The sequence below is a fragment of the Crocodylus siamensis genome, chromosome 5, assembly GCF_052110815.1.
Source record: "Crocodylus siamensis isolate JL-2025a chromosome 5, ASM5211081v1, whole genome shotgun sequence".
Taxonomy (NCBI): Eukaryota; Metazoa; Chordata; order Crocodylia; family Crocodylidae; genus Crocodylus; species Crocodylus siamensis.
The window spans coordinates 3165566-3193500 of NC_143399.1; the positions used below are offsets into that span (position 1 = coordinate 3165566).

Here is a 27935-nt window from a genome sequence, read left to right on the forward strand (position 1 = left end):
TAATGGCAATAATTAGGGACCTACCAAATTCAGAGCAGCTGCCAGCCAATTTTGCAGGCATAATATAGGGCTGGAAGCCATTTAGTGGGTGGAGCGTGGCAGGTCCATGCATCTGATTGGCTGAGGGGCCCCAGTAGTCCCCAAGGACACTTTATTTCCAGTAAGTGCCCCCCCTCCCCCTGATTTCACAAGCAATGCCGAATTTTGTGAAGTCCATAAAAAAAAAAAAAATCGCGATTTTGGTAGGTCCTAGCAATAATGGTTTATCAGCTATCTATATCTTTTAAAATTGGAGAAATGATCTGCAGAATAAGTTGACTGAACAGAGGAAAATAAAAGCAAATGTCACACAAGTATACACATAACAGTGGGTACACTGATAAGTCCCAATGTAGGCAAGACTGTCACTGAGGACAGTAGGAGTCTGCCCACTGCCAGGAATGATTCTGCCCAGCCAAGTTACTAGCTACAAGGTTCCTAAGACTATTCGGTAGTTGCATGCATCTAGTTCACCTGAACTGTTTTTCATTCTGTGACCCAAAGGCACAAAGGTCACAGAGGCAATGGATGCAGGTGTTGCCATGGATGTGGTCTTTCTAGACTTCAGCAAGGCCTTTGACACCGTCTCCCACCCCATCCTCATTAAAAAAAAACTAGGCGACTGTGGCATTGATGCCTACAGTCAGATGGATTGCAGATTGGCTCAAGGGTCGCACTCAGAGGCTGGTGGTGGATGGGTCATATTCGACCTGGGGGGAAGTGGGCAGCGGAGTCCCCCAGGGCTCGGTCCTTGGGCCTGCGCTGTTCAACTTCTTCATCAGCGATCTGGATGACGGGGTGAAAAGCAACCTGTTTAAATTCGCTGATGATACCAAAATTTGGGGTGAGGTGAGCACACTAGTAGGGAGGGAAAGATTGCAGCAAGATCTGGATAGGTTACAGGAGCGGGCTAACATAAACAGGATGCGTTTCAATACTGACAAGTGCAGGGTGCTGCACTTAGGCAGCAGAAACCAGCAGCACACTTAAAGAATGGGAAACTCCCTTCTTGAGAGCATGGAGGCAGAAAGGGATCTTGGAGTCATTACTGAATCCAAGATGAACATGGACCAACAATGCGAGGTCACGGTTGGCAGGGCTAACTGGACCTTGTCGTGCATCCACAGGTGCATCCCAAGTAGACCAAGGAGGTGATCCTCCCCCTCTATGCAATACTGGTCAGGCCACAGCTGGAGTACCGCATCCAGTTCTGTGTGCTCCATTTCAGGAGGGATGTGGACAACATTGAAAGTGTCCAGAGGAGGGCCACCTGCGTGATCCAGGGACAACAGGGCAGACCCGATAATGAAAGGCTGCGGGACCGAAACCTCTTCAAGCCTTCACAAGAGAAAGCTGAGGGGGGACCTGGTGACTGTCTATAAACTCACTAGGGGTGACCAGAAGGGTTTGGGGGAAGACACTGTTTCCCCCAGCACCCCCTGGCATGACAAGGAATAATGGACACAAGTTATTGGAGAGGAGGTTTAGATTAAACATCTGCAAGAACTACTTCACTGTTAGGGCAGCTAGGAGCTGGAACCAACTTCCAAGGGAAGTGGTGCTGACTCCTGCCCTGGGGGTCTTTAAGAAGAGGCTTGATGCCTACCTGGCTGGACTCATTTGAGTCCAGTTTTTTCTCCCACCCAGGCGGGGGGTTGGACTTGAAGATCTACAAGGTCCCTTCTGACCCTACTTCTATGATTCTATGACCCTTTTAATTGCTTTTATTTTTGTCTCCGACTAACAGGTTTTCAAAATTCACTTCATGGAGGTATGAAAGGTATTAGTCTCACAGCCCCTGCCATCCTTTTATTTTTTACACAATGAGAATCAGATCTCAAATTTGAGGCTCCATTAACATTTACAAATTCAAGATCATCTCAGTTACACAAGAGCTAAAAGGGTAAGAATACTATATCTTATGTTACAGCAGGTTTTTTTTTCCCCTTTGGGGGTGGAGGGGTGGGAAAGAAGTCACAGCATCATAGAAGAGTAGGGCTGGAAGGAACCTCCTGAGATCATCTAGTGTCCAACCTCCTGCCAGAGGCAGGATCTTCCCTATCCAAACCATCTTATACAAATTCATTGTCAAACCTCTTAATAAAACTACAGTCAGCCCCAACACACCCAAAAGACTTGATCTTCCACAGGGAAAGGTGGGGAAAGACCTTCTAGCCAGGAACCTATGGGTGCAAGTCCCAGCAAGAGCAATGGCACACCCCAGTTAAGTCCTCAGCCTCAGCTACAGGCACCCCCCCCAATGCTTCTGAGGAAAGCCAACTTCCCCTTCCCCATCACATGTAGCAGCAGGAGGAAGAAAAAATTCCTTCCTGGCCCCACGAGGCAGCCAGCAAACCCCAAAAGCATGGGAAACTCTCACAGTAAGCCACAGATGTACCTATTCCTAGATCATCCCTGATCAATGCTTATCCAATCACTTCTTGAACACCTCTAACAATGGAGAGATCCCACAGCTTCCCAAAGCAATCAATTCTACTGCCTCACTATGCTAAGTGAGAAGTTTTTCCCTCACATCCAATCTAAAGTGACTGCTGCAACTTCAGCCTGTTAGCTCCAACTCAGCTTTCCAATCTGAAGAGATCCTTCTGAATTGTGCTCCTATCCTCCAGTGTGTTGGTGATCCTTCTTAGTTTTGCATTGTCCAAATGACCGATAAGTATGCTGAACAGCAGTGGGCCCAGGACAGACCCCTGCAAGATGCCACCTGAAGGCTCCTGCCATGCTGACATGGATCTATTTGCTTGTGACTACTGAACCAGTTGTCTATTCATCTTACAGTAGCTTCATCTACGCCACATTTCTCAAAATGCTTACGAGATCATACAGGACTTTGTCAAAAGACTTGCTAAGTCCAGATACACTGTGTGCACTGCATTTCTTTCCTCCACCAAGTAGTTACTTTGTTAAAAGGAGATCAAGTACATTTGGCACATCTTACTAAATCCATGCTGGTGATCACCATTCCTCCTCCAGATACTTGTAAACAGACTTCCTTACAACATGCTCCAGTAAGTTCTTTGGTATTGATGCAAGGGTAACTCAGTGTTTAAGAGGGGAACTACACTGGGCCTTTCCCAGTCTTCCGCTATCTCACCCATCTCCCACACCTTCACAAATGTCACTGTAAAGGGATGAGATCTCCTCTGCTAGTTCCTTTAGTACCCTGGGGCAAGCTCATCAGGTGCTGCTGACTTGAATTCACTCCATCAAAAGCTGTCATCTCTTCCCTCACCTTGTACCCTTCCTTATCCAAATAATCCTTCACTTTTGTAGCTTAAACTTCTTTGTGAAGGAGGAAAAGTGGCCGTTGATTACGCTCTGGCTATTTAATAAAAGACCCACAGCTTTGTTGGTCTTTCTTTTCTGAACAAAGTATTTGCAGAACTTTTTCATATAGTCCTTAACCTCCCTTGCCAGAGGCAGCTCATTTTTCACCCTTGCCTTCCTAGTTTTGTCCCTGCAAGTTCTTGCTGTTTCCTGGTAAGCTTCCTTGGTGACCTGGACATCTTTCCATTGCCCGAATGCTTTCTGTTTGCATTTGAGGGATCCTAGAAGTTCTTAGTGCAGCCAGGCTGGTCTCCTGTCACTCTTATGCTTCCACTGTGTTGGAACAGTTTCTTGCTGGGCTTCCAACACTGTGCTTTTTAAAAGCCTCCAGCCCTCCTAAGCACCTTTATCTTCAGTCCATCTTCCCAGGGCACCATGCCAGTCATCTCCCAGTAAGCTGAAATCCACCTTTGCAAAATCTAGACTCTTGGTCTGAGGTCAGCAGAATTCTCTCAGGATCATTAATTTATTCATAACAAGATCACTTCCTCTCAAGTTTCCCCATCACCTTCACATCCTCTATCAATTTTTTCCTACTGGGTCAGAACAAGCTCCAGGAGAGATAATCCCTTAGTTGTATCCTCAGCCTTCTGGAACAGAAAAGCTGTCTTCCACACAAGTTCAGGACCAGCTTAACATTTCATGTTTGGCTATGCTGCTCTTCAGCAGAAGCCTGGAAAATTGAAGTCTCTCATCAGTACCCTCTCAACTTTTAGATAATTTTGTCACCTACTTGAAGCAGGCCTCATTTAACTCTTCTTCCTGACTTGGTGGCCTATAATAAATCTCCACCATTATGTGGGTGCTGGATCTTTCACCTTTTATCTTCACGCTGATATGTTCTGCTCTGCTATCTTCTCCCTGGTAAAGTGGGGAAGAAGCGTGTGCATTTTTGACAAAAGGTGACACTACCACCTTTTCTCCCAACCCTGTCAATATTGAGGGCTATCATCTCGAAAGGACATGCCAGTCATAAGAGCTGTTCCACCAAGTCTCTAAAATACCAATCAGTTCATAGTTCTTTTCATAGGCTGTGACTTGCAGCTCATCCTGTTCATTCTCTATACTTCTTGTGTTTGTATACTCCCCCCTTCCCCCACCACCCAACATATTTTACATTCTGACCTACTTGTTTCCCTTTTCAATCACTTGCTGTTATCCTGTGGCTCTCTGGCAATTTCCCTAGGGTTGAGCTGCTTCTTCTGGTCCTATTTCTCTGAATTTTCTGCTCTGTTGCTGCAGAGCTTTGTTCACCATTCCCTATGGAACCTAGTTCAAAAAAGTCCTCCTTACTATGTTGACCTAACAATGCCCAAAGATGCTCTTTCCAGTCCTGGTTAGATGGATCCCACTTGTTGATAGCAGTCCTCTTCCCAAGAAGATTTCTGGCTGTCATCAAAGGTTCCAAAAGCAGGCAGGTCAACCCCACAGTTTAAGCCACATCCACCCATTTAGTCCCATGACACAATGGTCTGTGCCTGGGCCCTTGGCTTCTGCTGGGGAGATTGAGAACACTATTCAGGTTCTGAGCTCTTTAATCCTGGTGCCAAGAACCTCCATCTCCTCTGATCTGCCCAGTGCCATTCCTGGAGGTATCTTTGGAAAGGGAAGTGATCCGAGGATGATTTCTTACAGTCTCTCTGCAAGATCCTGAATACAGACTCCAGGCAGACAGCATACCTCCTGGGACCCTAAACCAGACAACAGATTAGTGTTTCTGTCCCCAGCAGAAGGGAGTCACTAACCACCACCACTCTTCTCCTCCTTGGTGAAGGGGCCTTGGAACCTCCATCCTTGAGGCCCTGGCACTTCCTGCTCTCTAGACTGCTGAATGCTCTGGTTCTTGCCTGTTGGGAAATGGAAAAGGTATATTTGCCAAGCAGATTTATTATACATGTCTTGTCAGAAGTTCAACCAACATAAATTTATTGTTGAAATCCTGTTAAACAGACAAAACAGGAGGTATCCATCCCAAGAAACATCCATGAAATTGGGATGAAATTTTTCACCCACTGAATAATGACTGAGCAGTCAGCAAGAGATTATACAATGCCTCGTAGTTATAGAACCAAGTCCCAGCTCTCAGGGCATTTATACACATGCATTTTTGAACTGTGATGTGCCAGAGATCCCGCACATCAGAGCAGACTCGATTAATGGAGTCTGCTCTGTGTGCGAGCCGACACGCGCTGCACTGAGCCGTGTGCAGTTGTATAAATGGTGAAATGCACACAGAAAACAGTGGCAATGCTCTTTTGAACCAACACGCCTTAAATGTATTTTAGTTCAAAAGCACAGCACTGCCAGTCTCAGGGCTGATGTGCATTTCACCATTTATATGAATGTATGTGTGGCAGTGCTGGGTGCTTTTAAAAGTGCTGCAGTATTAACCATGTGTACTAATGTCCTTACATTTTAACTTCATAGCCTATAATCTCAGCCTCAAACCCCACCACCTCATTGAGGAAGCTTTTCTAGCAGGAAATGGTAGATCCATTTTAAAAAGTATTTCTGAGACATTTAAGCTTTTTGTAAAAAACAAAAACAAACATAGCAACTATCAACTCTTACGGCTATAAAGACAATCAAACGCAAGCCAACATAAATGCTTTCTTTACATGTCTGCAGGCAGAAAGATTCAGCATCTCTGCTGCTGCTCAGTTTTCATGAACTGCAGCTGCAGTGAAATTAAGGCAAATATCACTTCTGATAGTTAGGACCCTTTGGTCCCAAAACCTTTTTTGCCTTTGGACAACAAAACTAATGAAAATCCTATCACCTTGACTGCTGCTAGTACTTGGAAAACTATGCTTGGCACTTCAACAGAAGCTGCCTTCTTTCAAGTGGGAGGGGTAGGAGGCAGCAGCAGTTTCAATTTTAGGCCCATACTAGCTGGTGCTTGATACAAGAAGAAAGCCCACCCAGACAAATTCCAGAATTATCACTCAGAAACAAACCAAATACATCCCATTGTTAGCAGGGAGAGCTGGAAGGTTGGTTTCACCTCATAAGGGTATTTCTCTTTAGTTTCTACCACCTTTAGCAGCCTTACATTTTTCAAGCCCCATGGTCAGAGTACAGCTCCTTACACTCCAAATGCATCCTGCTGTCCACCTCATCTATAAATAACTTGGAAGTATTTTCTGGCAATTTAAGGTTTCAGCCCTTCAAAGCGGTCTTTCCCTATTCCAGGGAACTAATCTCACTTTGTGGTAGGAAGGCTATGTTTTCCTCACCTGCAAAGGAAGTTTGAATCAAGGTACATAATTGGCAGGTGAAGAGTGATATTCTTTAACATTTACGGTCACCACAAGTAAGAATTAAGCAGAGATGGAACATAAAAGCCAGCCAGGAAATGTGGGCAAAAAGCAAGGAATCGATTACAGCAATTAAGTGAAAGCCAGATCTGGTAAGGAAGTCTAGAAACAACAAGTAGTATGACAGCTTGTGTGTCCCCCCCCCCAATAGTTTAAGTTCAAATCTATGTTTTAAAAAATCTGCTAAGTATATAAATGTTTTACCGACCCTTCAGTTCTTCACCTTTAAGCAAACAATGTGTGTAAGTTTTGCTTTCTACAGTGAAGAAAATATACTCTTCATTTTAAGTTTACATTTTCTCCAATTTTAAAACATACACTTGCATAAATTTGATAAGTAATCTGCCCTCCATTACAAGGGCCAAATAAATCTACCAAAGCCAATGGAGGTCCTCTGATTTTCCATAGGTACAAGAGCAGAATCCGATTCAACAATAGACTACTTCTGTAATCAGAGTGGATACAGGATAAACAAGAGGAGACTGTTGTTATAACCTAGTCCTGTCTTTGCAAGGGTGGGACAAGCATGAATATACAACAAATCAAGATTTGACCACTCTACCACTGTTGGAGAAGCCACCTTGAGCTCCAAGTGCTGAAATTACTTAGCATAACTGTAGGAAGAAGACCGCACCAATTCATATCACAAGTTTTGCCCTTCAACAGGAATAGGATTCAGTCTGCAGCTGTCAGTGTATATGTATGAAACAACCAGGAAGCATATTTAAAAAATGTTAATTACCATTGCCACTTAAAAGGGAAGTGTCAACTTATTTTACAGCCCCCCCCACCTTTAAGTTAATGTGAAGTATTCAATATGAAGCCTCTGCAATGTTTTAAAGCTTGCTCTCTCTCTTCCATCATGTGAGGACGCACAACTTCCAAGCCAACTTGGCTTATTTCATTTAAATAATGGCATGACATGGACTTTGTCAACTCACAAAAGCAAGGAAGAAAATGCTAAGTTGGGACCAACTATTTTAAAATAATTAATTTGTCAAATGCTAAAATATCAACAGGCAGAACCCATTCCATGTTCACAAAACTAACTTTCAACTTTTAAAACATGCACATACACACATTTTACTGTGACAATTGTGATTTCTGAAAGGAAGTGTTCTATTATATACTGATAAGAATAAGTTAGAGCAGCACATCCGGACCGGGGGGGGGGGGGGGAAAACGGGACACAAAACAGGAAAAAGAGGGGAAGAGTTCCAAGTCCTAGTTACTAAAAATAATACAGCAACTGAGCAGGTAATCAAGATTTAGTGATCTACTCTTTTAACTTGTACTCTGATAAACAGGGGATCTTGGATTGACTATAGAGGTTAAAAGCCTGCATTACAGCAAGGCTTTTTGGTTGCAAACCTGAACAGCTACGCTGTTTGGATCATTGTCTTTTCAGGTGCAAGTCTCAGAACTTTGTTCATGTTAAATCCTGGTAAGTGTTAAAAAGGGACAGATGAATTCAACTAGTTACACTACAGTAACTCACTACCAATGGAGTGGAGTTTAACATCCACAGTATTATACATTAATCTTTGTCAGAAAGCTAGATATGCACATTACAGTAGCCAAAGAGGAGACTGCAGTCTTTGCCACCACTGAAGGCATTTTTCTACTTTCTGAAACATTGTATTTCTACAGCCACAAACCACACACAAAAGTAACAGCTACATTATGCTAGTGATCCATTTTATTTATCGTCAGCATGCCAAGAATAAGGGGGAAAGAGTTTTAAGGTATTATTTCAAGCCGTCTCCTGCTATGAAACATGTTAAAGCGTTAACTGCATGCAATGACTTTAATGCACCCTTAATAGAGGCTGTTTTAGGACCAGGAATTAAATTTGCCATCAGCTATGCAAAAAAAAAGACTGCCCCACTCCAAAGTTTAGGTAATAGGATTTAAAAGGTAAAACAGGTTGACAGACTCTTATTTCTTGATCTTACTTCTGCTAAAGACCATGAAACCTTCCCTTACTTCAATGGGAGGAACATATTTATGATGGGCAACTCCTAAGGGAAGAGACTTGAGGTCTCTAGGCTTATTAAAATCGGCTACATATTCTGTTATTATGAACAAGCAGGTAACTGCAGACACCCACACAATGAGGCCTCTGCCATGATGATATAAGACTGCATGAATTAGAGGTTATGGGCAATATTATACACTGGATTACCCCTCCTTCTCTGGGCACCTGAACTGTAGACACACCAAAAAATGCAATCCTGAGCTGACATGCTAAACTGGAATCTAGTGTTAATAAAATGTCAATAGTGCAGTTTAAGATGTAGAGATCCATGGGGGCCCTCTTCATGCAGGGTCTGGAAACAACACAATGTTACGGCTTCCTTTGGAGGCAGTACGATTTACCAGGTATTGTCAGCTTGTACTGTTCAGACACCATACTGCTACAACTGTTTAGGGGCTGCTGTGCTGGAAAAAACTGCATACTAAGATGACCAATGAAGTTTTTGTTAGAAGTGGACTGAATTAAAATTGTGGCGCCATGGAGACTAGGGACTCCAGCCCAACATCTAGATTACATAACTTGCTGAGGAGCTTTAGGGACATCCTTAAACATGAAGCCTCCTTGATCTTTAAGCGAATGCTGTCATGCTGCGGACAAAAAAATGCCACAGCTTATTGATATTTGCCTCTGGCTTCCTATACCTACAGTTTAAACCGTACCATTACATAACACACCAAGTCTACCCTAATCTTCATTTCCAGCTCAGAGACAAGCTTCTAAAGTGCTGCATATGATCACCTTACCAAAACCCTCCCCCATCCCCTTGCAGTAAATATCAAGTCTTTAGCAGTTTTCAGTCTAGAGCTTAAGAAAAACAAAAATGTACATGCTTCATAATTTGTTACCCTGTTGCTAGTGGTAATGATAAGAACTGTGGACAATATTAATTACAGAAGCCCTGCTTTAGATGTCAGCTCTGAACATGTTCCCAGCTTAGCTGCATGATAATGGCTGAGAAGAGACCTTCCAAGCCATCTTCTGACCAACTCCGATAGAAATCCTGACATACCCCAGGCACTGATGTCCCTTTCCATGCTCCAGAAGCCCCCACACACCAAGGTATTCAAGGGGTATTTGAAAATACAGCACCAAACAGCTACATTTTGGGGTCACCTAAATTGTTTTTTTTATTACTGACGAGAACAAGTGCTAGCCAGGTCTGTGAGAACAGGAGTTTGGTAGAGGTTTATCACAATGATTTTTTTCTCCCTGTTTCTGAATAGGGCTGCAACCAAGAGGCCATCTGAAGCAGGCAGACCTGACCAAACCACACTATGCTTTCAAGAGCATATTCAGATTTGGGATCTGAAGTGTTGGGCTGACTGGGGTTCAAAAGACATTGAAGGCCAAAAGCACCAAGTGATCCTTTTAGAGAGATGCAGATATTCAGACTAAGGAAGAAAAGAATGGTTTGTTTTACTGTAACAAAGAAACATCATACCTTCAGAGGCAAGCACTACACCTTTGGCATGGATTTTCAAAATCTCTACTGCCAATTTATTCTGCAGGCTGCACGCTTCAAAACATACTTTGGATTGCAACTAGGAAATGAACCTGATTAAAATAGGCATGAAAGCCCCACCACGTATCACGACTGCTCTCAGAGCACTATGTTAAAAAAGACACAGACATACTCCTCAACTTAACCGTCAGTCGATTTCTGAACGCCAGCATACTTAAAGGAAAAATAAAAAGCACTTTATGAAAAGTATCAGGCTCCCCCTCCTCAAGACACAAAAGTGAGCCCTCAACCACATCTAGAAAACTAAGCAAGTTTAGAACAATGCATTGTTAGAAGCCCCCATCTACAGAAGTAGTCATCATGCATTGCATTAAAACCTTCCACACACCCCGACTGAAATGCAACTCAAGGAAAAAAAAAAAAAAAAGTAGCAGTGAAAAGAGTAACTCTCCCCAAAAATCACTCCTCAAGAGAACCAGGATGAGAGAGAACCAAATTTCCCAGGCCCTAAAGACTTGAGCCCTTTTCAGTAAGGCTCAGGACATATAAAGTAAAGGGAAAAGTCTGGTGCAGGATCTCAAGCAGGGCAGGCTGGGAAGAGCCGCAAGCAGGTAATAAAGCAAGCGATACCTGCAAGAGAAGTCAGCCACGCACATCCCGTTCAACAAGAACATTAAAAATAAAACCGAGTCAGAAGCAAAAAGAGGATGCAGCTGGCCTCGCTCCCTCCTTTTTGGTTTCTTCACCTCCCTCATTGAGGGCCTGCCATAGCCCCTCGCCCCCTGCACAATGGTTTGGCTGGTCCTTTATCATGGGGCGGGGGGAGGCACCCTTTGGCAAACTGTTAGCTTTCAGGGGGCAGGGGGAAGGGATGAAGACCCAAATAGGCCAGAGAACCAGGAGGGGCTTTGGCATGTCCTTTATTTTCAGTGCCAAGCTGAAAGCCCGTCAGAGCTACTGAGCTGCAGTTCTCCTCCCCCCCATCCCTGACACCTCTCTGACAGAGTTAGCCTTTAAGGTGCAAGCCTCCAGCCCCCCTCCCTCCTTATCTCCAGGCAAAGCAAAGACTCAGGGGACTTTCCTGGGGCCTTTTCTTTTGTGGGGGAGATAATTACAATAAAAAAGGGGGGAATTGAAGTGCAACCCCCCCCCACTTCTCTCTAGGCAAATCAAAGACTCAGGGGACTTTCCTTTTTTTTTGAGGCGGGGGGATGAGAATGCCAATAAAGGGCGGGGGGGCAAGGCCTACCTGGTGGGTCCATCTCGATGTAGAAGATGAGCTCGGTGGAGTAGGGCATCACCACCTCCCTCCAGTCGGGATCATCACGCTCCATGGCCCACACCGTGTTGTACATGGCGGCGGGCCCGAGAGGACACGGGGGGGCATCCGAGGGCGCCCCCCCCCCGGTTTTTAAACAGAAATATTTATTTTAAAAAAAAATTAAAAACTCCCTTGATCGTCGGGTTTAAATCAGAATTTAAAAAAAAAGGAAACAAGGGTGGGTATTTTGGGAGGAGGGAGGTGTGTATGTGTGTGAGGGAGAACTGCCCTCAGAGCCGGTACCCGGCCCGCCCCCCGTCCGCGCGCTGCCAGCGTTGCCTGCCCGGCGGCCCCTCGCACTCCGCCCGGCGCCCGGCCCCGCTCGCGCTCATTTTAAGCGGCTCTGAGGGGCCCAACCGCCACCAACCGCCTCTCGCCGAGGACTGAACCACTCCCCCGCGCGGGGCGGGGGGGGGAGGGCGCTGGGCAGTACCACCGCTCAGAGAGGGGGTGAGAACTGGGCGCGTCCATTACACTAAAAGGTAAAGGGGGCGGCAGGAACCCCTCGGTCTCTCTGAAACGTGGGAGAAGCGCGGAGAGCATTGAAACGACGTCACCCGCTACTGTGTTGTTTTTGGGGGACTCCCCCCTTCAGTGGAGGAGAGGTGGTACGACCCACGCGAGCCGGGCGGGGGGGCGGGGCGGGGCGAGCGGGGCAGATGAGTTGAGCCCCAGTTGCCAAAGAGCCGGCCTTTTGTCTCGGCCGGCAGCGCGCCCTCGGATTGGCGGAGGGCGCTCGGCTTCCCAGCCAATCCGCTGGTGCGGAAGCCGGCCGGCTTGATGGCGATTGGTTGGGAGCCCCAGTTACTAAGCGGGACAAAGGAAAAAAAAAGGTGGTGGGGGGGGGGGCACAACGGGCTTGCAGCGCCCCCCCCCACTGAGGCGAGTGGAGGCGCCCAAGTGCCTCAGGAGCCCTGAGGAGACGGACCCCTATTTGGGGGAAGGGGTGCCCCGACAGACCTCGAGTGCCAGGGCTGTCCCTCCCACACCCAGGAGGAGGAAATCTCCAAAATCCTCCCCCCTCACAAAGCGGGGGGAAAAAAGTAGCTTTCATTAGAGCAGCCCTGAAAAATGACCCCATTTCTGCAGACCCCCACCTCATCCCCATGCCCCTGGGGTCGAACAGCTTTGTTTCTTCCTCCCCCCCCCCCAAAAAAATATATATATACACCCCATAGCAAGAGGAACTGGTATTTTGGAAAGATGTGGGAGGAGGAAAGATTATCTCCCTGCACAATCTGAAATATTAAAAGAGCCGATTAGGATAATGAAGGGCTTGACTTAGCCAAGCACGAGCGTGCCCCAGTCAATAGGAGCAAAGGCGATCGATCTCTCTTGAAGACGAAATTGTGAAGCGGAAGATGCCGAAACGCATGAGGTTTTGTGACGAGCTTCTCCGAAAGTTTCCTGGCACAATTTTCTAGCAAGATCCAAGGGGAAAAAACCACCGGTTTGAGCTGTACGCTGCCCTGCAGAAACGACACCGGGTTATAACGTGTAACAGGAAAATCGGCCCGAGCTCTTAAAAAAGTCAGCGAGAGGTTCGGATTCGACACCCACGATGTTCTTGGCAAACTTGCGTTGAAACAAAAAGACGCTACCTGTAGAAAGCTTGTAAAAAAAATAAAAAATAAAATAAAGGCATTTTTCTCTCACTATAATCTTTCTGGACTGCGACTGGCAACAGGAAGGTAGTAATTCAGCTTGACCATTGTTACCATTAAAACGCCGTCCTCCTTTCAAATAAACAGCGCCCGTGACTTTGCAATTTGCGCATACTTCAGGAAAAAGAAAACTAACTTTGTAGCATCGGAGAGAGTCACAGTGCCTGTTTATATAGCCACGTCCAACCCCTGAACCTCCAACGTTTTGCAAACATCGATGTGTGAAAGCGTAATCCTGCGAGATGCCAAACACCTCAACTTCTGTGAACATAAGCAGAAAAAGGCCTCAAGAAGAAAGAACAAAGATGGCACGGCTGCTTTTAACAATCTTTGAAAGAACTTTTGAACAACAAAGACGGATCATGTTTACACTCTCCCAAAAGGAGAAATTTTGACCTGTGATCCATTTGAAGGCTGATGGACTAAAACACGGGGATAATAATATTCAGATATTGATTGACTAAACATTCAGAGAGACGGGAACTTGCCCAGTTCAATGACAAGCCTCAAATGAAACTCAGCTTTCAAGTAGAAACAAAGACAACTGGATTTTCTAGAGACTTCGGAGGACTCCTTGTCTGTCCTTGGCTCTGTAATGCTGCTCAGATTTGCTAGTGAGATGTCTAGGAGGCCAGCCACTGTTCAAGAAGTTGCTTAATTTGATTAGGTATCCAGGTTGTAGTCATATTGGTCTAGAGGGAAAGGCAATCAGGACTTGTAGGAGAGATGGTGTCTTCTATTCGACCAACAAGATGTTTGCAAAAAAAAAAAGTCTTTAATTGCAAGCTTTTGGGCACAAACACCCTTCATCAGATGAACTTTCATGAAATACAAACATTTCATTTCATTTCGTATGAAATACGAACTTTCACTTCTACCCAAGAGAACTTTTATAATCTTTTCTCCAATGCTTGATGAAGGGTGTTTGCTCCCAAAAGCTTGCAATTAAAGACCTTTTTTTGCAAAGATCATGTTGGTCTAATAAAAGATATCATTACTACTATTGAGTCCTGATTGCCTTCATTCGATGGATCTGGTATCTTTTATTAGACCAACTCATATAGTTGGAAACATTCTTCTTTGTAAGCTTTCAGGTAGAAAGACCCTCCTTCATCAGGCTGAGGAAGCATCTCCAATTGGTGTGTGCTCTTCCTGGATGGAATGAATTAATTTGATTAGAGTATTTTATTCACATGCTAAAGCATGGAAGAATCATTTAATTAATATTTTTTTGTCTCAGAGGAAGGTAGAAAAGCTTAGGGAAATAAGAGTGCTGTGTGCCAGGAGCTGAACAACTGAAAAGCCAACACCCACTTGATGGGGGTGAAGAGCCAGACTCAAAAAGAACGGGGAGTTTGCTGATCTCTCTCAAATAACTTCCACAGCAAGTAATTGAAAGCAAGTGCTGCTCCTTGAGGGAGAGACAGCTGCATAAAAGCATAGGGCCTTCATGCAAATAACTCACTGGATAAAATTAATGTTACATCCCTATCCACAAATTCTGATTAATGTATGATAACCATATAAGACTCCTTTTCTAACATTTAAATTAAATTTCTGGGGCTCATCCAGCCCTTCTGGTCGAGCTCACCCAAGGAAGAGCGGCCTCTTCTGAAACGGTGGAACTGGACTTCTGGCAAAGCTTAATTTGGTGCAGAAAGGCTGCAAAAGGCTTTCACTTAAGTTTCACGATGGCTAAAAACTGCAAGAGCAACGACATTGGGATTCTGGATTAGGATCTGCAGAGGAAAGGGGAACTGCTGGAAACCCCATCCCTTCTTCAGTCCTCCTGGGTGCAGTGGCAGAGCTCTTAAGGCACCTTGTTATATCTCTGCAGGTGTGGCTATGAGCTGAATGCTAGACTCACACCCAAAACTGCCCCTCAGTCAATACAGCTGCCTGGTCAAACATGCACCTGGTCAGACTAGGGGAAACTGAAGGTAGCTGGATACAGTACTACCACTTCGCTCCCTTATTTCCATACCCAATAGCACAAGTTAGCATCTTAACTGCACCACCCTGATGGGTTGTTCTGCTCATGCAAATGTTTGGCTTTGTGTTGACCTCATTTGAGTTGACTCCAGTCATTTTACTCTCAAAAGGGTCCAGTTTCTTGGGTTTTATGCTGCAGAAGTGGGTTTCATTCCTGTTGTTTACAAGCTGGTTGCCTGCAAAGGTTTGAACTTATTGATGTTTCCACTTTAGTTGTTAGCCTTTACTTCTTCCCTTGATGCCTTAATCAAAGAGGTAATTTCATGCAAAAGGAATTTATGCAGTGGTAAACAGTAGAATCAGTCCTTGAGATAAGTTATGAAAGAGAAAAGTTTTTGTTCTCCTATCACAACTGTGCTTACAATACATATAATTATTTGGCTCCCAACACCCACGTCTGGGATCTTTCCTCTTGCTTGGCTCCCAACAAGGGCTTTGCACACATGGGGATGCAGGCTACCTCATTCTTCCATCCAGAAGTATGCTTGCCCATGTTTCCCCTTCCACACACAAAAGATGATATAACTTGATACCAAAGATACAAAATTCAGACTGCATTACAGTCAAAAGACAGGCAGTGTCTTGCACATGCAAGTGCTCCCAGTAGTCAAATATTAGAAAAGCAAGATTCAAAGGAGGAAAATAAAAACAAATGCTTTGACTAAAATGGTCAGTGGTTGAGAACCCTGCTTTCCCAGGGTGGCTAAACTTACTTAGGTGAAGTCTTGCATCATTTCTACGGCTGGATTGTGGGCTAAGGATGGTCTAAACAGGGACTATGGATTCTTATCCCATTCCCTGGATTAGCTTTTGTGACCCCTTTGTCGCCATGGCTTTATTATTTGTTTGTCTCCCCCAGCACTGCTCGCTCTCTTTTCCTTGTCAAGTGGAAGGCAGGGTAGATAGTTGCACCTAACAGACCAACTAAAGCAGACATGTAGAACATAAGCTTTCATGAGCCCAAGCTCGTTGCATCTGAGCATCTGCTTGGGCTCACGAAAGCTTATGCTAAACATCTCTGCTTTAGTCGGTCTGTAAGGCACAAGTCTATTCTGCCTTCTGCCTGGCTTCAGACTAACATGGCAAGTAACCAAATCTCTGTTTTGTATTCACATCTCTCTGATAGACTGCTTTGTGCAGGTCCTTTCGCAGCACCCGATGAAGTGAGCTTGGGCTCACAAAAGCTTATGCTGTGCATCTCTGATTCAGTGAGTCTGTCACGTGCAAATCTACCCTGCCGCCTTCGTGGTCCCAGCATGAAGGATTCAAGCAGCCCATGGTGCTAAGCAAGCTACAGTGACAGCTCTTATACCTTCAGACAGTCTGAACTGTCTGGTCTGGGCCATTCAAAAAAAAAAGAGAGAGAAATCAGCAGTGTCTGCTGCTTCTATGATGCACCTCAGGATCCAGTGTCAGCTGCCATAAGCTCTCCTCCCTCCTTTGTCTTGAAGCTGACAATTTGCATTTCAAGGCAAGATTAAACAGTGGAGTCCTGACTGTTGTTGAGTGTTTTGGAAAGAGTCAAATGGATGTGTCCTAGAACATCTCCAACATAGCAAAGCCACTTGTGGGAAACGGCTCACTTTCATAATAATGTGATATCTGCTTCTCTAATGTAGGCTTACAGTTGGGTTTGTATGGTTGTCGAGATGGATTGGGAAAGGGGATTTGCGATACACTACAATTATAAGAGATATTTGGGAAGGCCCATAGGCCTCCTGACATTGCTGTGATCCTAATACTAGGCTCATCTGTACTCAGTGCCTGTCAGAAGGAACTTCAAGACTGCTAACACATTCATCTACCTGGCAGGAAAGAATCACTCCCTCCACTGCGGCAAGCACTGGGGGAAGGGCCTTACTCCATATTAAACAGCCTGACTAGATGACCCCTTGTCCCTCCAGGCCTGCAAATCTCTGGATTCATAAAATACCAGGGCTACCTGATGCTTCATTTCCTAGATGTTGTTGACCTTTGTGTTCAGTTTGAATCCTTTTATTGTGCCGTAGTGGTTTTTAAAACTAAATACAATCTAAGCCTACTAAATTTAGGCCAAGTTAGCATAACCGAGGTTAAGGGAAGTAGTCTAAAAGGAACTGAGTTGCAAGTTGTTTTAGGACGCCTAGATCTGGATTAGTGAAGGTCAGTGTATTCCAAGCTGACCACAGTATGACATGAGAACATGGCCTTTCTGACCACGCTTGTCTTGCTTTGATCAACAAATGTGTTAAGCCTGTGTTTGAGGAGGGGGATAAGAAAGGGGGCTTAGTGCTCAGAGATGTGTTCCAACTGCAGGTGTCCAAGGACCTAACCCCTCTCCAAACTTGGGCAAGACCCTCCAGGCCCTTCACTAAGAACTAAATCAGGATCCCTAACTCTTAAACTCCTAAGACTGTTTATTTCTGTTAAAGTGATAAATATTGGATTTGCAGAAGTATATCCAGATATATATTTTGCTGTGCATCATTTGATCAGATTCGCATTTATTGGCTGGCAATATTCATATTTAGGGATTTAAAAAAAAAAGTTTACTGTGCACTCGCGCCACTGGAGAATTCATTTTGCTGAGAACGAGGGCTGTCAGCAGCAACCCTCAGACCCATGGATTCTTTCAGGGGATCAACAATGTGGTCTCAGCTGCACTGAGAACGATCTGTATTAAGTAGGACAATACTCATGGTTTAGCTTAAGTGTCTCTGCCTGTTTTTCATTTAGAAGACGGAGACAAAGATATATAGTTTACGGTTGGAGCACTAACTTGTGCATTCTTCCTATAGGTATTACCACATTACATCTGCAGAAATATCAGCAGTTTCCCACAAGCTTAGCAGGGCGTGCCTAGTGTATATTAGCATAGGAACCGCCAGAAATATTCCTGGAAATATAGGTATGTTCTTATCTTAGTATCGACCCATTGCCACAGCAGGCTGGTAGGGGAACTCTGCCATTGGATGTTCCATCTACTTGAGACAGAAAACTCAGATCCTGAGCATATTACAGGTGACCAGATGGCATTTTCCCCCATGATGGGGGATAGTAACCTGAGGGTTATGACTAGATGCCAGTTTAAGCAGCTCCATTTTGCTCTCCTAATTTCCTCTTACACTTCAAGTGAAACCTCAGTGACAGGCTTGCTGTTGATTTTAATGGGGCCAAGATATCATTCTGTGGGTTTTAAACTGTTTATTATAATGCACTATTAAACAGCTGCGGCACTATATCCAGATGTGTCTGCATTTCTACTGAGAGGAGATTCTGGTGAGGAGGCTTGAAGTACTTTGGGACTCAACATTTTATCTCATATACAATTAGTTTGCTTAGACTGATGGAGGTGGTGGGACACCCTTGTGCAACAAAGAAACCTGCTCCCACCCATTCAATAAGTAGAAAATATCTGATGTATTATTGTCTGTGAAACCTGAATTCTGCTCCCTTGTTTGACCCTGCTGACACAAAGAAGGAGGGGGATATCATCATGTAATTAAAGATGATCAGAATGCATATATACAAGGAGGCAGAATCAAGTTTGCATGGGGAATCATACATAAGGCATTTCCTAATTTTAGAGCAGTTGGCTTTGCAACAAACATTCTTTTAACTTAGGCAATTACATTGAACAACTATGTTTTCATTAAAAGGTAAAAATTCTGTTGTGTGCAGCTGGAATAGCCCACCCATCAGGCACCCTCGTCATGATTTGAACCCTGAATCTGTAGCCCTGTACTGCAGATTTCGACCCCTCCAACTGTCACCTAAGAGCTTTATAAGGCTTTTATCTTAGAAAGTAGAGGGGGAGGCGGGCAAGGCACGGTTCCAGCAACATCTGGGGGATTACCAGAAACCAAAACTGAACTCCCAAGCAGCAACTGGGAGGTGGGTGGGTTGGGTTGGGGTGGGGTGGGGGTTAATACTTATGCCTCACATTGTATCCTAGGGTACCAAGTCCCAAGAATGCATGCATGTGTTGCTGTGCTCCCTGCTGCCTTGGTGTTAGCAGGAGGCCAGCTCTTGAGAAAGTTCGTGTTCAGTTATTATTTTGAAAGGCAGCCAACATTTTCCTGAAAAATGCAACAGAAGGGAAATGGCTATTTTCAAACTTTTGCATCTCCGCCAAACCAGAGCAGAATTTCCTGGGAAAACAGAAAAGGTACATCTCTAGCCCCAGGGCTCCATCCCTGCCAAATTTCAGGGGCGTGCTTGCAAATGAATCGAGGTGTTAGACCTCAAAAAAAGGCTTTGGGTGTCAAGCATTCTCAAACGAAGGGTCACGACCAGGTCCCTCTCTCAGAGAAGTAGCGTGATTATGCGAAGCTTAAAAAAAGTCAATTGACCCGGAGGCAGGAGACAGAAATACCTTCATGTCTAATTGAAAAGTTTGAGATTTGGGAACTTGGTTGGAGACATTACTGGAAAGTTGTGACAGCTATTGTAGCTCAAACCCTGAGTCTAAATTGCAGCTAAATAGGCAGGCTATGCTTTCGGATGCTTTACAGAAGCACAGCTGAATACACGGCCTTCTTTTAGAGTCCACTGCTTTACCGTAGTCCTGGAGCTGCAGCAGCCCCTGCTATGACTCTTGGCATAGTGGAGCAAGGGGCAAACCTGGGCCCTACCTTCATTATTCCCACTTCTCCTCCCTCCACAAGCACAGCTCTGTTCAAGCACTGTGGCTGGATTGTGTTACAGCAACATCTTGGGGTCTGTGGAGTGAGTCTCGGAAGTCGCTACTTAGCATATATATGCAGGATATTAACTACTCTTTCTACCTTAGCACCGACAGACAAAACAGCCAGAAGTCACACAGTTAAATAGGGCAATGAAGCAGAGACAAATCAATTGTTAGGGTCCTTGCTCATTCCCCATTTACACTGGCGAAGACAAATTGGCTTAAAAGCAACTCCAGTTGCAGATTGGCCAGACTACACTTCACTTCCCCCTCTTGTGCTCTGCATCACTCATTTCTCCAAATCTTTTATTTATCGGCTCTGAAAATCATGCATAAAATTGAGGGAGACTTGTTAGAAGTTCAGAAAAATTAGAAGAATAAAGGAGTTGAAGGCCTCCCTTTCCCCCACTTCTTGAAACGTAGCGTTATTGAGGAATTTAAAATATTTTCCACTTCCTTTGTTCATTACTTTAATTCACTGGAGCTACTCCTTGCTCATTTCTCCCCCCAGGAACGCAGGGTAACCACTCCATAAATTCCACAGGTCTGACTGTAAAAAGTAGCTGTATAATTTTATACATAGAGGAAAGAAATAAGCCCAGCACTTTCCTGCAACAAACCTTTGCATATAACAATCCAAGTTTTAATCAAGATCAGTCAAATACTGAGTGTCAGAAAGAAGAAACACATCGTAGAGTTAAGGCCTAGAGACCCTGGCTGCGTTTCCAGAAGTGGCCATCGAGCGCCAGGTGCCTCAGTTTTTCATATGCGAATGAAGTTGTTTTTCAACTAAAAAGCAAATATGAAAATACTGGTCACAAACATCACGGGCTTGTCTTCATTGTCAAAAGATGACGTTCCTTCTCTGGCCTGAAGTGAATTGGTTATCTGACTGTGTGATCCAAGTTGACACAAGGGACCGTATTCTTTACTCCTCAGTTGACAGTTGAGTCAACACGTCCCCCCACCCATGGCTGGTCTCACCTATATTTACCCTGTGCTGAGATCTCCACCAGGATTTCCCGGTAGTCTCACTAATGTGCAATTGTTATCTTGCGGTCAGAAGCCACTCTCTTCTTGCAGTGAAGCTAAGGTACTAGTCTAGGCCTCAGCGGAAACGGGGAAGTGAGATCTACCCCATTTGGGAAGTGCTTTGAGATCTGAGTTCAGGGAACAGTGCCAGGTAAAGCCGGGCCTCTCTCTTGCCTTATTAATACAATCCAAACAAGAATATGCTTCACCCTGATATGTGGGAGACCTGGGGCTGGCTCCCAGTCCTGGCTTCTCCCCTCCCCGCCACACTAGGAATGCTGTTGAAGCGGTTGTATTATCCCCAGGCCTGGGGGAACGGAGGTGTGCCCTGTGCAGTGCCAGACATGTGGTTTCATCCTCAGCTGCAATAGTGGTCACATTATGACCCGAGGCATTAGGCGGGGGGTGGAAAACCAGGAAAAAGAGGGCAGTTCTTGGGGGCACGAGAAAAAATTGTCTCATTTCTTATTAATAAGCCAAAAATTCAAATGCAGGCAATTTGCTGGATGCTACTGTTTTCCCGACAATTAGACGCATGCAATTCATACCTTTGAAAATGACCCATTTACCATAATGCATTGTTGCTTAGCTACATGCACTTTCCCTGTAAAAGTTTTCCCAAAGGAAAACATGGTTATATTTGCTTTGAAGATTGTTTTTTTCCCCTAGCTCCTTTGACTCGCAGTAAGTAGGAGAACAACCTCAAAATATTAAGGGGAAAAAGAAGTCAAGCAACCATAAAAAGCTGGGGCTTGCTATCACAGAACAGCAGCACGCAGGACGGTGATGTCTTCCTTGCAAAGCTGAGGCAATGGAAAGAAAGGTTTTGAGAGAAGACTAACCAGAGACCAGATCTTTGGAAACCCACAAGTCCGTCGCTTGTATTAAAATTCCTTTCCTGCAGATTTCCTGACCTAGTGGGGCAAATACTGTTGAACCGCACTGGGTTCCTGTGAAAGAGATTAATTTCCTGCAGGGTAAATCGGACTTCAGGAGAGCAGGCAGGCATAGGTGGTGAATCCGTGACACTTTTCATGTGCCTATCGCTGTGGCACATGCGATCCACATGTAAAGCACACACATTTCCTTCAGTGAGACCTGCCTGCACAGGGCAGTCCTGTCACCATAGCTGCAAAGCCCAGCATCCTACAATCTTAGGGTATAACCACCTTTCAGGGGCTGTAACCTGGGTAGGCATCTCTCAACTACCTTTAAACTAGCTTGCTTGGTTACACCCAACAGCGAGGATCTCCGAACAGTTGCCAAACCTGCCTGAGAAGCTGGTTATATATTAGGGTAACGTAGCTGCAGCAGCACAGAGCTCTAAATTGTTGGCTGTCATGGGCATGTTTCTATGACTTCGGGTACAGATGTACCCTTAGTTATCCTGTCCCTCCTCCTGCTTGCCTTACTTCCTGCTGTGGGCAGCTGTGAAGAGAAAACTGCCTTCAGAGAAGGCAGGGGTGTTGGTTGTAGCCGTGGTGGCTTAAAGCTGTAGGCAAACAAGGTTCTTTGGGTGATATCTTAAATCTTAGATCGGTGATATCTTACATCTTAACTCTCATCTCTTTTATTAGACCAACTAAAATAGCTGGAAAAAATTCTTCTTTGCAAGCTCTTGGGTACAAACACCCTTCTTCAGGAGAAGGCAGTTCTTCATGTGGCAGGGTGGCAGTGACCTCAACTACAACCTTTTCTCTGTGGCACCACGGCACAGAAGAGGTGATCCTGGTGCTCTGATGTCGAAAGGGCAGGACGGGTGTGGCTACTACTTTGCAAGAGGATGTCTACATGCCTAAAGGGAGGTTTTGCAGCAGCACCATGCACTTTTGATAGTCCAGTGCACTAGGTTGCATGTCAAAGCCTCCTTCAGTGATGTTGAACCCCTCCCTTCCCCCCCAGATGTTGCTGACCCCAACCAGGCTCCTTGCAGGAACAGCAGCAGAAAACAGCTGTCTCTTTGGGGCAAGGACTAGCTACAATTCTGTGCTTGCACGGTGCCTGGCACAACGGCGTTCTGGTCCTGATCAGCCCAAAGAGCAGAACATAGCTCCTTCTGGAGGGACTTCTCCCACGATGCGAGACACCAAAACCCACGCAGTTTCATGGAGCGACGACACTGCAGCCCTGATCACACGATCTTTGCTCCCAGCCTATCTGCCTGCACCCACTGGAGCGTTCAGTATCAAGGCTCTTAAAAAGGACTGTGAAACCCTGAAGGGTTAGCTTTAGTCTTACATTATGCTGACAAAGCATAAAGTGTTTGTCTCAGAAAGAGAGAGCGAGAGAGACAGGGTAAATAGTGTGATCCTGATTAATGGGCCAGCATACCAGTGTAAGGTTTAATACAACAGCTGCCAGGCCAAAAACCTGTCATAAAATGAAAACCTGTATTGTATCTATGCAAATCACAGTTACTAGGTTAACACATCACCCAGCTCCCAGACACTAAGTGCTCTGTGAAAGCTGCCAACACCTGAAGAAGCAACCTTTATTGGCCTGGCGTTTTGAAACCCTTATCTCGGTTCAACCCAACATATACAATACAACTTTGTTTTGCATAGCATCGTTCAGACAAACTGCCTTTGAAAACGCTTTCGAGAGTTAAATTAGACAGTGACAATCAAATAGCTGAGGGGGGAGAAATCAAGAGATACAGTGAGGGAAATGAGACTGGCGAATGCTAGAATGGTATCCACTAAGCTGCATGCGTGAGTCTCCTGGCTCACAATATAATCATTTCAATGCAGCAGTCCCACTGAAACCTACAGAGGATTAAGGCCCATTATCCTCATCCTTATTCTGGCTCCGTCTCTTGCCTGAGTTGGTTCTTTCTTTTGTTCCTGCCCATATTCAAGACAGAGGTTTTGCCACCCTTGCTTGGCCTGCAGGGTCTGAGGAACCCTCCTGAAATCAGTGGGTGAAGACGCTGGTCAGCCTGAACAAAGATGAGAGTCTGCTTGGAGTTGAGACTCTTCTGGCCACAGGGACCACCTTGAATGGTCCTGGAAGCATTCATGGCAATGAAATCTGGGCACTGTGATCTGAAACAGCGGCCTCTTGGTGGACGGCTGGGTGGAGGGAGAACTGGGAGGCTGGTCTAGATGCCAGGGGATGCGCAAGAGAAAGCTGCCACAGCAAAAACAGTGAGATTGCTTGACAAGACAGAGAAGAGTGGTATTTCAGTAGCTGTGCAGAGGGAGCCCAGGCACAAGGCCTATGCAAGAGGCTGGAACAAGTCCACGAAGAGCTGTTTAAACAAGGACATTCATTTGCAGCTGGATCCTAATGTTCACGAGCAGCAAATGTTTATGTCAGAAACCTTATACGAGGCTGAAGGGAAGGCAGTATTATACTGAGCTGCCAGGCTTTCACAAGAGCGCAGCTCTTGAGTCACCCAGACTCAGGATTGCTGCCTGACAACACAACTTGCCTTCTACCTTGAGCCATGGGGTGAAATCTTGCTTTCAATCCTGCTACTTCTCTTTGCTACTAACCCGCTTGGAGGTCTTTATTTGGGGCTGGGTTTCAGGATGGACATCTACAGCCTCTAAACTGTGAAAAGCTGTGAACCCCCTCTCCCTTCCAAAAGAAGACCTCCCACCCCCAAAAGACAGCAGCTTGTGCTTTACAGAATTAGATTTCTATAGGCTTCAGCGCACAGAATGAAAGTCTGGGGGTTTCCCGAGACAGGAAAAGTCTGAAGAAACTGGAAAGTGCAAGCAAGAAGCTCTCTCTCCTCTCCCTCTCTGATTCTGGGTGCTTTCCAACAGCTAATCCTGCTAAATCCACCTTGCTGGCCCCTCCTCCCCTTAGTACCACAGAGGAAGCATTTTTGTGGTTGATAGATGTTAGCTGGTAACATTTTTACTGTTTTAGGATGATCTTTCCAAATCATCTGACCACAAGAAAGTCAATACATCCAGCAATTGCCAATTCTCACTCAGACTGAACAAGACTTCTCATCACATGATTGCGTTTAGAAAAGCACAAAGGGCGATTGAAACCTGTGAACAGGATACACACTGACTAGTCAAAAAGTGATGTCAATACAAATAGGCATCAGGCTTCCAACTTCATGTAACGTGAGACAGAGGTGAAGTGGCCAAGCCGGCAATGATTTGTAGGTCGCTGCGAGGCAAGATAACATGAAGCAGAAGCTCTGCTTTCTTTGCAGCTTTGTAATTCTTTACAGAGCTAACAAGGCCAGATCCAATGGGGAATAATCCTTTTGGTGTGGGTTTAATTCTTGTGCGAATGATGTCAGAAACATTTTTATTATGCCCCTACAGAAGGAGGCTATCGGCACAAGACCCTTATTGCCCTGCTAGAGAAGGCCAAGGCTGCCTTCCATTGTGAAAATGGACGGACCTCAATGAGAACCCAGCACAGGATGTGGCTTTCTGATCCTTGGGTTGGTTTTTGGGCCTAGCCTGTGAGTGTTCAAGCTCCTGTCCAGCCTGGTGCATCTGTATCAAGATAGACCCCCTGTTTGCACAGCAGCAACAATTCACTCCTCTGTAGCACCAATTGGCAAAGCATCACTAAGCATGAATGAACCTCCCCCACAACACCCAAGTACTTATTTAATTTGCTTTAGACAGTCGCATCAAGCTATTAAGTAACTTGAGTAAAGCTGTGACCGCTACCTAGAAAACCACTTCTTAGTTTTCAGTAGTTGAGTAAATCTCAACCCCACCTGGTACAGTTCTGCCCCATGTGCTCCACTGAGTTGTGTTACAGGCACTGAGGCCCATGGGGTGGGAGCCCCAGCCTCCGAGGAATGTCAGCTTTGCCCGCCAAGGCTGGGAGAGAACAAGCAAAAGAACGATGAGTGACATGACCCATTCAACACCATACAAGAAGTCCAGACTAGACCCCAGGTTTGACATCTCCCAGTCCAGTACCTGTCCACTACAGTACCCCGTCATCCCGAGCTCAGGCTGAATCACGTTGCTGGACAGGGAAGAAGTTACTCTCATGTCATATTTGCACTTAACAAGCATGAGCTTAAGTTCCTGGCTACGGCGGGGCTCTGATCACAGTTGCGTTTTTCACACTGGTGCCTTGAATACAGCTCACCAATAAAATATGCGTGACAGGAAAATACACAATCGTCTGCTGGATTAACTTCTGGCAACTCCCAAATTAATCCAGCTAACGACTGTGCTAAAGCCTGTTTTAATACTGGAGTTGATTTCTCTTGGGGAACTTTGGATCACAGCTCATTCCCCTCTTTTATGCCACTTTCTACAAGGGCTCCTCAGGAAAGGGATGGGCTTGCATGGAAGGCAGAGGATGGGGAGATGTGGGCTCTCCCTCGGGCCCTTTCTCAGGCTTCCCTGTCTGACCTTGGGGAGGTTTCTTACCTCCTCTGGGCCTCAAAACCACCTGAGAGGTGGGGATACCACAACATCCATATGCTCTGGGGTATGTTGGGAGTGGGCAGTAATTTCGTGCTGCTAGAAAACAGACATCCCCACTCCTTCCTTTATAAGGGAAATGAAGATTGTCTCAGAAAACAGAAGTGGAAGGGCACTGGCATGACTAAAAACAGCCACTTTCTCCTACTTCCCCACTTCTGCTTCTTTGCAAAGAGTCTGTTTATAGCCGAGCACACATGCAGCACTGCAAGGCTCCCCCCTGAAAACCTGAAACACCCTACTAAGACCCGTATAAAAACGTCTGCCCCTTCGTAAGCAACTGCTGCATCGCAGAGTACTCCCAGGGCTTACGGTCCATACGGGGAGCCTCGGGGGAAACAGCTGCACTCTTGTAGGAATGCAGCTCTTCCCTTGTTTGCCAATGGGCACATCTGCAATAACCCAATACAGGGTTCAGAGCACAGGGAGATGGGATACCGACATCTGTGCGTCACTGAGGACCATCAGCCTTTCTGGGTAAATATGTACTTACAAGATTGACCAAATGGCAAAAAGGCTCCCAAGATGCTTTTACACTCACATAAATCATGTCCTGCTGGGAGAATTGGCTTAAGTACATATTGACATAGCCCATAACTGAGGGAGAAGTTAGACTAAGCCAAGTATTTGAGGCTCCTGACAATGCCACCCCTAAGCATTTAGATAGTGCTTTACAAAAGGAAGATACAGTTCATCATTTGGTTGAAATAAAAGTTGGTAGATGACTTGCCTAAAGCTGCCCAGAAGGCCAGTGGCCTGACAGCAATACCACCCAAGTGTCTCAACTCCCCGGCCAGCAGATTAGCTCCAGACCTCAACAGAGGGGGATGCTCCTTGTTTTGGGAAAGTATTTTATACCCTTCCCTTCTCCCCTTTCTTGCCAAAGAAAACCCTCAGAAGAAAGCATTACATGACAACAAAGTATCACAGCCAGATATTCATCATTTTGGTTGACCCTATATGCTTATGCTCTTCTACTGAGGATCTGAACAGGTCTCAGACCAGCAGTGACAGACTTATAATTCCAGTCAAAAACCCCTCACTGTTAACAACAAGCTAAGAGCACCAGATTGAGCAAAAAGGTAGGAAGTTCTACAGTCAGTGAAGGTTGCATGGCCTGGTTAAACCGCAAACTTTTGGGGACAGGAACATGTTGTCTTATTCTACATTTGTGCAGCCCCTAGTACAAAAAAGGCCCTGATGCAGGACTGGGCTCACAGCCAATACTGTAATAAAGACAAGATGCAACCTTAAGTCTGCCCTTTTATTATACAGTCCGATCCCAGAAAAGATCCTTTACTTACATTTCTTACGATATTTGTGTACCTCTTTCAACACACTTACAGTATTTTGTATTTGTATTTTTTTTTAGGTTTTTGTATGCGTTCACTCTGCTAACTTTTAATAGCACATGCTGCATTCATAGAATCATAGAAAATGAGGGTTGAAGGGACCTCAGGAGGTCACGTCTAGTCCAACCCCCTGCTCCAAGCAGGACCAGCCCCAACTCCATCATCCCAGCCAAGGCTTTGTCTATCTGGGTCTTCAAAACCTCCAGGCATGGAGACTCCACCACCTCTCTGGGGAACCCATTCTAGTGCTTTCACCACCCTCCTCATGAGAAAGTTTTTCC

The 27935-nt window shown here is 45.3% G+C and overlaps 1 protein-coding gene across 4 annotated transcripts in view; it reads right to left on the minus strand.

Moving 5' to 3' along the window:
- PIK3R3 (phosphoinositide-3-kinase regulatory subunit 3) overlaps positions 1-27935 on the minus strand; it is a 129896-nt gene that overhangs the window by 29596 nt on the left and 72365 nt on the right. Inside the window, exon 1 of one of the 4 annotated variants that reach the window (XM_090050405.1) lies at positions 11454-11890. The exons of the other annotated variants lie outside the window; for them this stretch is intronic. Coding sequence (XP_089906531.1) covers positions 11454-11559 — 106 coding nt within the window. The 5' untranslated portion in view covers positions 11560-11890. Of the gene's footprint in view, positions 1-11453; positions 11891-27935 lie in introns of those variants that run through there. 4 annotated transcript variants of the gene reach the window in all.